Source organism: Schistocerca serialis, chromosome 9, assembly GCF_023864345.2.
Source record: "Schistocerca serialis cubense isolate TAMUIC-IGC-003099 chromosome 9, iqSchSeri2.2, whole genome shotgun sequence".
In the NCBI taxonomy this organism is placed as follows: Eukaryota; Metazoa; Arthropoda; class Insecta; order Orthoptera; family Acrididae; genus Schistocerca; species Schistocerca serialis.
In genome coordinates this window covers 20804806-20819275 of record NC_064646.1, presented here as the reverse complement: position 1 = coordinate 20819275, position 14470 = coordinate 20804806, and the positions used below count along the sequence as shown (strand labels likewise).

The 14470-nt window shown below is 38.7% G+C and overlaps 1 protein-coding gene across 12 annotated transcripts in view; it reads right to left on the bottom strand.

Annotated features, from left to right (window-relative positions):
• LOC126419156 (phenoloxidase 2-like) overlaps window positions 1-14470 on the bottom strand; it is an 87937-nt gene that overhangs the window by 5518 nt on the left and 67949 nt on the right. For all 12 annotated transcript variants that reach the window (XM_050086271.1, XM_050086273.1, XM_050086277.1 and 9 more), the window contains 3 exons: window positions 3691-3879; window positions 3472-3607; window positions 2357-2583 (listed from right to left, as the gene is read on the bottom strand). In XM_050086271.1, the coding sequence (XP_049942228.1) occupies window positions 2357-2583; window positions 3472-3607; window positions 3691-3879 (552 nt within the window). The remainder of the gene's footprint in view (window positions 1-2356; window positions 2584-3471; window positions 3608-3690; window positions 3880-14470) is intronic.

The following is a 14470-nucleotide window of genomic DNA, read 5'->3' as shown; positions in this document are numbered from 1 at the left end:
GAGAGACAGAATAGCCTTCAGCTAAGTTAATAGCGACCACCTAGCAAGGCGCCAGTTGTATCAGTGCCTATAGCTTACGAGTATTCAAGAGAGATGTATTCCAAAGAACAATTAAAAGATAAGTAATAAGCATCTACATACTTTTCTTCTTATTCATTTATAAGTTCTCATGTTCCAGACTTCACGCCCGGCTGCTTTAGTCTAGAGTTCATTTTCAGCCATCTCAACGTCACGGTGTCGGCCCAGCTACCGACACAACATTGACAATACAACACTACTTACCACACATCAGAACATTTCAGATCTGAATAACCTAACAACAGAGCAGCTGTGCACCACACCAAAAGAGGCTTTCCAGTGATGCTTTCAGCAGTGGCAACATTGTCGCTATTAATGATTTACCTAAAAATATAGCTCACCCTGTTGTATGTTATGCTGACAATACAACACTACTTACCACACATCAGAACATTTCAGATCTGAATAACCTAACAAAAGAAACACTAGATAAGGCCCTGGACTGGTTTGCAGCCAATAAGCTCCTATGCAACCGTGACAAAACACAACAACTTTTAATGGGAACATCAAATGAAGTAGGCAATAAGTCAGTAAAACTCTTAGGTATTCACATTGACTCAATACTGTATTGGGAGGAACATGTCAATCATGTATGTGCAAAAATATCTCGGGTGGCATATCTTCTCTTGAAACTAAGGGAGGTAGTGAGCTTGGAGTACCTCAGGGTGACATACTTTGGGCTATTCCAGTCACATATTTCATATGGTCTTATTATATGGGGGCACTCCCCTTATATAAAAAAAGTATTGAAATTACAAAAAAAAGTCATACGTATAATATGTAAAAGAGGTCATAGGGAGTACTGTCGTCCTCTTTTCTCCAGACTCAGAATACTTACAATTATAAATTTATACATGTATGTGTCTGTACTCTATATTAAAAATAATATTTCAGAATTTATTGCCAGAAAGGAAATACACGAACACAACACCAGGGCGAATGGTAATTTAGACATACCGCGCCACAGATTAGCGAGAACAGGAAATTCCCACAAAGTTAACCCACTCAAAATGTTCAATAAACTGCCAATTCATGTTCAGTCTATGGATACAAATTCTTTTAAAATTAAGTGGTACAGCTGGCTGTCAGATCATCCATTCTATGACATTAAAGAATTATTTGAGATGCCTGAGGAGAATATAAGCATTTAAAAGTTGTCTGTAGTTAAACATATTATTTTGTGCTGTGGTTAATCATGTGTAATTACAAAGTTTATACTATAAACAATAAAATACCTTATTATATTAGATTATAAGATAGCTTGTTGCGTTAGCTTTTAAAAGCTATCCTTTGTAATTGGGTACACTGCCATGCTTCAAATGTATTTATAATGTATTGACAGAAGTTTATTTTGTTATTCTGTATGTACTAGTACATCTTGTATGACGAAGCCAATATCATTGTAAAATGATCTATGGTGAATAAAATTCTTGAAATTCTTGAAACTGGGAGAGGGGTGAAAAAGCTGAAGGGAACTACTTTGAAGGTGATTAGTGCCTAACCATTGCATCTGAATAAAGACTGATTTTATAAATAAAAGTCAGATACCTTTTAAACAGCCCTTGCACAGCATTTATTATGACAAATTAAGGAGCCAACACCTGATAATGTAAGTTTACACTTTGTATGCTATGATATGGCATGAAACATGAACTGAACTGCATGTTAAAATAGATTTCTGGCATGAAACATTTATGACATTGGGTCTCAATATGATCAAACCACAAAACTGCAGGAATGAGCTTGGACTCAAGTTAGTTAGTTGTTTATTGTCCACACATCATTTTACAGTGATATCAGACACATCAGCTTAATAACATAATAAAGCATAATAAAACGTTAACAAACATGCAGGTGTATAATTACTAACAGGTTTACGCCTACTTAATTTCAAAATGAGTGTCATACTGTTTAGACAATGGAAAATCCAGGATGGAATAACAATATGTATCAATCTCACTGCTCAGAGGTGACAGTGGCCATGTGTATGTGTATGTGTTTCTACATCTGATTAGTCTTAGTTCAACACCTCATTCAACAGTTTACTTTTAAATGTGCCTGTCTGTTACTCAATGCCTCCTCTATGTGGTGAGTTGCAATCTATCCAAATTCAAATCATAATGCTATTTCTTCACATCTCATCACAAGTTACTGTTCACACTGTGCTAATTGCCCACATTACTCTCATATACTTGTAGCCGAAATCAGGACCACAGTAATACCCCAATGAAATCTGTAAACTAAGCAGAAAGCACCACAGACATCAGAGAGAACTCACCTTGTCTTGAGCACCATCAGACACCATCACAAAATACTCTGCTGGCAATCCATCTGCCTGCCCCTTTGGAATCAACATGTGCTGTGGCCAACCACAACCACAGAATGTATATGAAGCCTCCTCAGGTTTATCTCCAACTCCTGTTAAATTCCTAAATGAACGCTGATATGGTATTGTTACAGATGACTCCTCTGAACTACGACGTATGATGTTTCGCCCACTGTTCACTGCAACAATAAGAATAAAGTATCAGAATCTAGCATTTAACTTTTTTTTAGATATAACAAATAATTTGTAGTATTACCACTCACAAGTAAATTACTACATAAGGAGGTGAGAAGCCAAGGGGTACAAGTGACATTTTCGGAAACATGAATTTTCGGAAACATGAGTTAAGTGCAGAAATGGGTTCCTAATATATGTAAAATTATGGTGGCCAAGAGGTACAAGTGTATCTGTGTCTGGTGCTGCAAACTGGCGGCAGAAAAATTAACTACTTGCAGAAATGGATGTATTGTTTGGTGGCCAAGGGGTATATGTGAAGCGGCAATAATGGTAGTGCGTGTGTGTGAACGAAGTGCTACTGTTTAGAAGTGAAGTTCATTGTTTCATTGCATATAAGTGATAAAACAAACTTCACTTACTGTCTTTCTTTAATAAATACGAATATTAATATTATTTTTATTGTAAATTGGACATAAAATACGAGAGAGAACAGTAACTATGACATCTCCAGAAGGGGACTTTCCCCCTAAGGTAAGTCTTTCCGCTCCCGGGATTGGAATGACTCCTTACCCTCTCCCTTAAAACCCACATCCTTTCGTCTTTCCCTCTCCTTCCCTCTTTCCTGATGAAGCAACCTTGGTTTGCGAAAGCTTGAAATTTGTCTGTGTGTTTTTTATTGTCTCTATCAACATACCAATGCTTTCGTTTGGTAAGTTACAGAATCTTTGTTTTTAGATATATTCTTCCCACGTGGAATGTTTCCCTCTATTATATTCATATCATTAATTATATATAAAAACAAAGATGAGGTGACTTACCTTCCATTATATTCATATCATTAATTACATATTTAAAAATATATAAATATTTCCATAATGTTATGGACTTACATTGCACAGCAAACTTGTCAATTTCAATGAAAAGGTCCTTCTGATCTTCAAAGAGCATTGAAAGACCACGTTCATCAAATTTAGGTGCCATGAAAATTCTAACAGTCCCCAGTCGTGGAGCACCATTATTTTCAATCTAAAAAAATAATAGTTACTGTTTGAACCAAATGATTACATGCTAACCCTGAAATAAATAGAGGACAATCCACTAACACTTACCAAAATTCTAGTGACAAATGGTAAATGCTGCAGATGAGTAAAACGAACAAACACTGATCCTCGTGGTGCAAAATCAATTCCTCTTGAGGTATCCACATCACTGCATTGCCAGAATGTGAATAATGTATTCCTTTCTGACTCTTTTGCTATGACTTCTACACCTGTTACACGAACTTTGTCAAAGCCAAGCTACATTTGGGAGAAGACAGAAAGAGTAATTCTGTTAGTCAAATTACGTCCCACAAAGCTCACATCAACAATTTTTTGTTCATAACTATTTGTAAAACTAATTCGTAGTGAACTATATAAAACAATATAATCTCATTCAAGGAAAAATAAGTTCTTGTCACTTTTGTTTTATTTATCTTATGGTACCATTGATTATCAATGTACTTGCTTTTATAACTGAAATGATGAATTTTAATTCTTTAGAAGAAAAATGAAACTGAAAAAACACTGCAAAGTGAGACATGGGGAAAATAGGTTTAAATATCTCATAATGCCAAAGGAATGAGCATAGTTGGTATGGAAAGCATTTCAAAGCACATGCAAAAGTGTGTCCAGTGACTGCAGATTGTTTTGTTGGTTAATATGTATTACTCTATGTTCAGGAGCAGATTTTTGTTTGTAACTTCAGTTTATGGTAATGTGCACCATATAACAAGATTATCTTTTTACTGAGGAGGAAAGTAATGCTCAGTTGAAAGTAGCATTTGGAAGCAGAGATTCCTCCCTGAGAGTGACTAACAACAATGATTGACTATGCCAAGAAAACTGTTATATTATCTATATGTCATTAATAGTGACCACAAATACTGTGGAACTGCCATGGAGAGGTCACCATGAAGGGGACAGAGTTTTGAAACTATCTACACTTCTGGAAATTGAAATAAGAACACCGTGAATTCATTGTCCCAGGAAGGGGAAACTTTATTGACACATTCCTGGGGTCAGATACATCACATGATCACACTGACAGAATCACAGGCACATAGACACAGGCAACAGAGCATGCACAATGCACTAGTACAGTGTATATCCACCTTTCGCAGCAATGCAGGCTGCTATTCTCCCATGGAGACGATCGTAGAGATGCTGGATGTAGTCCTGTGGAACGGCTTGCCATGCCATTTCCACCTGGCGCCTCAGTTGGACCAGCGTTTGTGCTGGACGTGCAGACCGCGTGAGACGACGCTTCATCCAGTCCCAAACATGCTCAATGGGGGACAGATCTGGAGATCTTGCTGACCAGGGTAGTTGACTTACACCTTCTAGAGCACGTTGGGTGGCACGGGATACATGCGGACGTGCATTGTCCTGTTGGAACAGCAAGTTCCCTTGCCGGTCTAGGAATGGTAGAACGATGGGTTTGATGACGGTTTGGATGTACCGTGCACTATTCAGTGTCCTCTCGACGGCCAGTGTAGGAGATCGCTCCCCACACCATGATGCCGGGTGTTGGCCCTGTGTGCCTCCGTCGTATGCAGTCCTCATTGTGGCGCTCACCTGCACGGCGCCAAACACGCATACGACCATCATTGGCACCAAGGCAGAAGCGACTCTCATCGCTGAAGACGACACGTCTCCATTCGTCCCTCCATTCACGCCTGTCGCGACACCACTGGAGGCGGGCTGCACGATGTTGGGGCGTGAGCGGAAGACGGCCTAACGGTGTGCGGGACCGTAGCCCAGCTTCATGGAGACGGTTGCGAATGGTCCTCGCCGATACCCCAGGAGCAACAGTGTCCCTAATTTGCTGGGAAGTGGTGGTGCGGTCCCCTACGGCACTGCGTAGGATCCTACGGTCTTGGCGTGCATCCTTGCGTCGCTGCGGTCCGGTCCCAGGTCGACGGGCACGTGCACCTTCCGCCGACCACTGGCGACAACATCGATGTACTGTGGAGACCTCACGCCCCACGTGTTGAGCAATTCGGCGGTATGTCCACCCAGCCTCCCGCATGCCCACTATACGCCCTCGCTCAAAGTCCGTCAACTGCACATACGGTTCACGTCCACGTTGTCGCGGCATGCTACCAGTGTTAAAGACTGCGATGGAGCTCCGTATGCCACGGCAAACTGGCTGACACTGACGGCGGCGGTGCACAAATGCTGCGCAGCTAGCGCCATTCGACGGCCAACACCGCGGTTCCTGGTGTGTCCGCTGTGCCGCGCGTGTGATCATTGCTTGTACAGCCCTCTCGCAGTGTCCGGAGCAAGTATGGTGGGTCTGACACACCGGTGTCAATGTGTTCTTTTTTCCATTTCCAGGAGTGTATATGGTGGTGTAGGTCAGGATCCCAGGTGTCACACTCTGCAGCTATTCACCCTGGTGGGACCATGTTCATGAGTAACAACAAAACAAAATTTCACAGTTTCTTGTGAATGACTACGGCCATGAAATTAGCAATTAATCCTAAGTGACGCCATAGCATTGAGGTTAAGTTATGCTGAAGGTTGCAGATTGATAGGACTAAAATTACAATTTTTATTTAATTAAATGCTTTAAATAAAATTTGTTTCATTTATAATAGCTGCATAATGTTAACCATTGTATTAACTTTTTTATTTTCTGTCTTTTTTGCTATGTTCCATTCTTCTTCTTCCATTTGGAATCTTTGTCTAAGTAATTTTAAATATCTTTGTTTATATGTTGTAAATGTTTGAAAATAATGTCCTATCAAATAAAAAATAAAAGACATAATAACCTATTCATATTGGCTGTGCAATGATGTCAAAAATTTATTTTTCAGTGCAAGATATACATTTATTGGATGGTAATCATAACAAAATTCAAGGAAAATGAATAAAAGGAGTAACAATTGCAGTAACGTGGACAAAAATATAAAATAGCAAGAAGGAAGGAATTAAATCAAAGTAAATACATAAAAATATTTACAGTCACATGGATGAAGATTCCAAATGAGAAAAGAATAAAATTGAGTAAGAAGATCAGAGCACATAAAAAGTTAATAACAATGATTAAAATGATACAGCGAAGGATTAGAAATGAAACAAATTGTATTTAAATCAGTTAATTGAGAAAAAAGATTGCAGTGGTGCAGTAAATATATAAGAAAGAAGTAGAATGTTTTTGACGGGATTTGATCCCACAGCCCTCCAGCATACTAGCCAAAAACTTAACCATTACGCCATTGCACCACTTAGAAATTTTTGGTAATGTCAAGGTTCTGTTCAGTCAAAAGAAATTATGAAAGTTTGTTTTGTCAATCACTCACAAAGGAGGACCCATCAGGATGAAAGGCAGGGGAAAAACAGGGGGAGGGGGGGGGGGGGGTCTTGACACCTGGGACGTTAATCATTACTGTGTAGGTGGTTTTAAAAAGTCAATCCCACCCATGGAGACCTTTCCTTGTCAGTTGTGTAATTTTAAAGCACCGACTGCTACTTTTAGTGATGCAAATCAGAAAGCCATACTTCAGTTAATGCAGAACAAACAACAAGAATATATACCGTGAAGTTACAGACACAGAAGAAAAAGAATTTCTTCTTACATAGAATTTTTAACTTAGGTAATTTTTGTCATTATTATTATTATTATTATTATTATTATTATTATTATTATTATTGGTGTCATCATCTTTGGACATATATGTGCTGCACTTTCACAACATCTTTCTTACTCTGGTTTATAAATTTTTTCATCTAGAAACATCCCTAGCTGTGTCCAAGAAGGTCTAAAATGATACTGCAGTCACAGTTGCCACTGGTTATGCTCATTGTTAGTGTCATGTTGTCATAAAATTCAGGTAACTCAACTGAACGTATCAGAAGCAAGGATCTTGCTGCTTGAGGCTAGAAAGTTCATGGTGACTGAAGCAGAGGCAGCAAAAATAAGTTTTCTTTTTCCTTTTGATATAAATTGCTATCTGTAGTGTTCACAGTAGAAGGAAAAGCAATTTACATAGAAATGTTAAACAATTTCACAAAGGATAAACAGTTTTGTTTTGTTATCTGCAATAAAAAATAAAACCATGGCTGGGAGGGGTGGGGGGCTCGAGGGGCTGGAGGGGGGGGGGGGGGGGGTTGTGGAATAACAAAACCTTAGTGACAGGGCACTACATTCAAAATGATGAAAAGATGAAAGAATTTGTCAAAAATTGTAGTATCATTATCCTAGAACAAGTATATGGGTAACAACCTTCTCACAGATCTGCCTGTGCAAAGTGTTTTAAGTTAGCCACTTATGGTTACTCAAAACTGGAGAAAATTTCAGTAATGCCTATTACTGTGAGACTACACGCATGGTATTTGACATTAGAAAAGATTTGAAAGACGTCATATATGTTCTCATTGCCTTCCCGTAAATAACAGCTTAACATTTAAGTGATTTCATGTTCAGTACCATACAGGTATAATAAATCACAAGAAGATAACACAATTTGTTTTTGGAACAAGATTGAAAACCTGCACAGTCATATCAAGTAGGTATGAAAAATGAAAGAGGAGATTTGGACATTCTTACAACATGCAGTCAACATCAAATCTTTCAAAAGTAGTCTGACACATATGTTTTAATCTTCTGGCAGATTTGAATGTGGCAAAAATAGGCTAAATTAATTTTTTTTTAATTTTTAAAAAAAAAAAAAAGAGAGGTTGCTCACAGCACCTTCAGTGGATTATCAAACTGCTGGAAAATAGGTTCAATAGCAGATCCTAAGCTGATGTTTCAGAACAAAAATGTACAATTAAAGAACCAGAGAGAGCTCCCCCCATTGATATAACAGTAACGATTTTTAAAAGCCCAGTAATGTAGCAGAAGATAGCCAGTTTAGGAGAGATAAGGCTGAGATCACCCAGCATTCTAGATACACTTTCAGATGAGAAAAAAAGGATGGTACCACAGTGATAGCAGATAGCCTTCAATATCAAACAAAATAGCTGAGAAATTTTCAGTGTGCTCAAGAAACCATGTATCATTTTCCCCCTAAATTTTTCACAACTTAACAACATGCCTGATTCGAATGCTGATTTACAGTGCCAGAGATAATTAAAATACTTTGTTTGTGCCTTATAACTAAGTTTGTATATGTAACAACTTTGATGTTATTGGTATCAATTTAGCACATAAAATGATGATAATGTATAGTAATCTTTGCTACAACCCTTAAGCTATGTATAGGCTACTTATGTTTTTAGTTACATTACATTACATTATATCTGTATTTACTAATTTGTGTATAAATTGTTAAATCTAAACTTCAGTGGGCCTTTGTACAGTAATATAGCTTGCAGACTGTTAACCCTCAAGTGGGCGTGCCTGTGTGTAAAGTGTGCCAACCACAAATAACATTGTCATGCTCAGTTCCATTGTTGTTTTACAATAGCAAACCCCTACCTATTCCTGCATTATTGTTTCAGCCAGCACTGTGACAAGTTGTGTTGTCATAGGTTCACATGAGCTACAGTAATTTAAAATAAACTGCGAGTGTGTCATCTTAGTGCACAAAGTACGCTGCGCACCCAGTCATGTAAGTAATTTTTCCTTCACTTTTATTTTGTTCCTTTCTCATCGAATCAAAATATAACACGTAGCAAGCGGGTATATCACTGTGCAGGGCAAGATCAAAGCTGACAGACAACCAGCTTTATTGGTTACTCAGTGAGGATCCAGAGTTCAACTCTGTACCAGACAACGAAAATAATGACGACTCTGAAGAAGACGACGACTCTGAAGAAGAAGAGGAATTTATCACACAAAGTGACCATGATTCAGATTCTGATCAAGTCCATGATTCAGAAGATGGCTGAATAACCACTCTCCACTGGTGGTATTGTTATTTGGGGGGGGGGGGGGGGGGAGGGGGAGGGGGGGACAAAATGTGTAAATGGAATACAAAATGTTTTGATGTGACTTTGAAAACAAAAAGAAAAAATATTGTGAAAGTATCCCCTGGGTCTACACATGTTGCCAGTGGGGTCACAAGTGAAACAGAGGCTTTATGGACAATACATAGCCTGGAAATGATTGATGAAATTGTAAAATACATCAACATATACATTCAATCTACAGAAAGAATGTGGACAATGTTTCAGAGAAAGGTATGCTAAGGAAATTACAAGGTGTGAAATAATGGCATTGTTGGGATTGCTGTATCTTGTCAGGACTAAGTAAGCAAACCACAAAAATGTCACTGAACTGTGGACAGCAGATGGCACTGGTATTGAGATTATGAGAGCTGTGATGAGCTACAGAAGATTTATGTTCCTTTTATTGTGTATCCATTTTGACGACAAGAGTACAAGGCAAGAAAGAAGAGTAACTCATAAACTTGCTGTAATAAGCAAATATTGGATGCCTTTGTGGTGAACTGCAAGAACGTTTATATGTAGGACAATTTCTTTATATGTAGGACAATTTCTGACAGTAGACAAAGAGTTGCAATCTTTCTGGGGTCACTGTTCTTTCATTCAGTATATTCCGAACAAACCTGGCAAAGGAAGGGTTAAAGATTTTTGTTTTAACAGAGGCTAAAACATTCTTCAATAGTAATATTGAAGTATATTGTGGAAATTAACCCAAAGGACTATACGATGTTTCTAATTTTCCCTGTGATATAGTAGGAAGGCTAGTTACTCACACTGGTCTCAGGAAGGAACTTTACAATGGGTAATTGGTACACCAACTATTCCTTAGCCAACTGCCTTTTGAAAAAGCAACTAATATGCATTGGCACATTGAGAAAATACAAACATGAGATCCCACAAGAATTTTTACCTGGGAAATGTATGGCTATCCGTGCCTCTTTATTTGGTTTTCACAATGATATGACATTAGTTTCGTATGTGCCGAAACAAAACAAGGCAGTTATATTACTTTCAACTATACACAATTTTGGAACCATTGACGAAGTTACAGGTAAACTAGAAATAGGTTTGGATTATGATATAACAAAGGAAGGAGTCGACACAGTCGATCAGCTGGGAGGTGTGTATTCCATCACATGGGTGACAAGAAGATGGCCACTGGCTGTATTCTATGCTCTAATGGATGTAGCAGGAATCAATGCTCAAATAATTTTTCATGCAAATGAGGCAAACCCAAAAAAGAAGAGAAGAATTTTCTTGAAAAATTTAGCACTGTCTCTTATGAAGCCTCAACTAGTGGAAGGAGCTAATATCCCTTCACTTCCTGATGACATTGCAACTTTCCTTGTGCAATACAAAGATCAACATGTTGAAAGATTTGAGAGGAGCCTACCACCAAGAAAAGAGGCTGGTGTGTGACATATGGGCAAGCAAGAAACGCATCTCGTGTCATAAGGCGTAACTCACGCCATAGCTTTGTTTGCAAAGGACGTGTAAAAACAGTGCATACATGTGAGAAGTGTAAAGCATTTCTCAAAAATGCGCAAGACAATTAACTGTGTAGGGGGAAGGAAATTTGTGATAACTGATACTTCTTCAATATATAATGCCTTTGTCCCTTTATATTGCAATAAAAGAGTGTTTTTGTTCAGTATGTGCTTACAAAGTTTTGGAATAGATTGATTTGTCAGCTGCAGCAATAGAATGATATGAAAGTTTCTTATTTGTTTAATCAAATAGTAAATTAGCAATGTAATATAGTTTTTTGTATTGCTGTTTAAATAAACTAAAATTAAACTGTGATTTAGCTCATACATTGCCCTTGCTAGCATAACGACAGCTTTTGACTACATGTGTATAAGTTGTGCCGCGCGTCCGCAGATATTATGAAAATCTGCTCGTGGGTTAAGGGTAAAAATTATTTTAAACATTATTTTCTATATGTCACATGTTAAAAACTTTACAGCAGTTATTTAATGAGAGGAAACTAAATAAAGACAATAAAATGTAATTTCACATACAAATAACAAAATGAAAGAAATGATCTAGTATAAACTATTCTCCTCTCTTTATCATAAAGGCGTAAAATTAAGGCATCATTGAGATCCCCAGAAGAACCATTGCAATACATAATGAGAAAATACAATGAGGCCACTTTGTGTGCTTACAACAGTCAGTGTATCTAGAGGTCTAAGGTTAAGGGTTCTGATAATGCATTATATGCATTTATGAGAGAGAAGCAAGATGGTACAGGCCACAGCAAACACTTTTGGGTGACATTATCCATACCCAATCATTGTCAGATTACAGGCTTACAGATTTGCAGTTGAATGTCTCCCACAGAATTATTTTATGTTTGTGGAGAAGAGGCCAGTAGGCAGTAAACATTCAAAGGCAAACAGACAATGTCAACTAGGCCCTACAACCCAATGCCAGGATTAGTATCCTGGTTTAAGTCCCCAAAGACATTTGAAGAACACAGCACCTGCTGGAACTGGAGATATCACTGCAGCCTCTGGATTACGTATCTTCTGTCAGACTGTGTATCATTTACTCTCAGAGATTGTCCAGCATGCATGACCTACTGTCAGATGCAATCCCCTGGCATTAAGGCACTGTATGGTTCAGTGAATATCATTTGTTGTCCACTGTGAGAATAAAAAAAAAACAATAGCATAGCATCTTGCTCATGGATGAGTAGTGGGTTTGTAGGGAGTATGAACCTTGCAAATACCATGGGAAAGGTATGTTCAACGTTTTTTAGCATATATGGGCCTGGATTCCAGATCACAACCGCCAATCATACAGGACCAGCCTGGTAGACAAATGCTTACAATGCGAGGACATCATCATGTGTGTAGAGGGACTAGCTCATTCCCTAGACCTGAAAGTGCATGGTCACCATAGGCAAAGAATTTCTGGCCTAGAGCTTGCTGCCACACAGCCTTATCCACAGGATTGGGGAGGGGGGGGGGGGCAGGTTTTATTGTGCTTTAAACAGAGTAACCCAAATGTCCACCAACAATTTAAAATTCAAAACTTCATGGAATAATGTAGATAAGTGCACAAAATGACCAGCACATGATACAAAAGCAATACTTAACATAACAATTAATTTTTAGCAAAGATAGTGTCAGAAGTCCCATGCGGCTTTTTGCGGATGATGCTGTAGTATACAGAGAAATTGCAGCATTAGAAAATTGTAGCGAAATGCAGAAAGATCTGCAGCGGATAGGCACTTGGTGCAGGGAATGGCAACTGACCCTTAACATAGGCAAATGTAATGTATTGTGAATACATAGAAAGAAGGATCCTTTATTGTATGATTATATGATAGCGAAACAAACGCTGGTAGCAGTTACTTCTGTAAAATATCTGGGAGTATGCGTGCGGAACGATTTGAAGTGGAATGATCATATAAAATTAATTGTTGGTAAGGCGGGTATCAGGTTGAGATTCATTGGGAGAGTCCTTAGAAAATGTAGTCCATCAACAAAGGAGGTGGCTTACAAAACACTCGTTCGACCTATACTTGAGTATTGCTCATCAGTGTGGGATCCATACCAGATCGGGTTGATGGAGGAGATAGAGAAGATCCCAAGAAGAGCGGCACGTTTTGTCACAGGGTTATTTGGTAACCGTGATACCGTTACGGAGATGTTTAATAAACTCAAGTGGCAGACTCTGCAAGAGAGGCGCTCTGCATCGCGGTGTAGCTTGCTTGCCAGGTTTCGAGAGGGTGCGTTTCTGGATGAGGTATCGAATATATTGCTTCCCCCTACTTATACCTCCCGAGGAGATCACGAATGTAAAATTAGAGAGATTAGAGCGCGCACTGAGGCTTTCAGACAGTCGTTCTTCCCGCGAACCATACGCGACTGGAACAGGAAAGGGAGGTAATGACAGTGGTACGTAAAGTGTCCTCCGCCACACACTGTTGGGTGGCTTGTAGAGTATAAATGTAGATGTAGATGTAGACAATGTTTTTTACAACAAATGCTCAAAATGTCAGCCATCATTCATCAGCAACACCTGTTTGTCAAAGGACAATGTTATGAACAGCACTGTACAGCATATCAGTAGGTATGGTGAGAAATTGTCATCTAATATTGTCTTTTGGCTCTGCTAATGAGGTCAGATGATCACATCAGACTTGGGACTTCGACTATCCCACAAAGCAGTAATCACACAGATTGAGGTCTGAAGAGTTAGAAGGATGATTCAACATGTGATCCTCACCATATGATGTGCACAAGAGCTCTTTGACATATGTAGCAACATGGCGTGTAGCACTACCATGCATAAAAGCCATACCTTTCAGCAGGTGTTTATCAGCGAGTCTAGGGATGATATGATTCTCTAATATATTGGTGTACCTTTCATCTGTCATGCTGACAATTTGAAAAGCAGCACCCCACATTTCTTTAAGGAAGAAGGATCTGGCCATGACTGATGGGGTAAATCTGCGCACTACCACGACTTTCTCACCATGTATGTGTTTCCACAACAGTTCTGGGATTTTTGGTAACCCAAATTCGGAAGTTGTAGGCATTTTCATGCAGCATCACTGATGTACTGCTGTCAAGCACCATCTGTTGGCCAGTTTTTGCACTCATTTTTAGTTTCAATAAAACTCCATGTCATTTTAGGCAAGTGTGTCAAGTTTTACATCTCTACCAACATTATTCTGTGAATTGGTGTTTTTTCAAATGTTAACAGACTTCAGGGTCACCCTGTATATTGCCATACTGGGCATAACACTGAGCACTGACATTCTGAATGCCACCGGCAAAGGGCATAGCACAGTAAGAGCCACTCATGGCTTATGTCCCATTTCATAGCAAGGACACACTTTACTACATGCATTATTGTAACATCTCATTTTTTTGTGTGTAATTTGAAAACCACTTGACTTAATGATATGAAAGTATAAATACATAAGCCAGTGTTATTT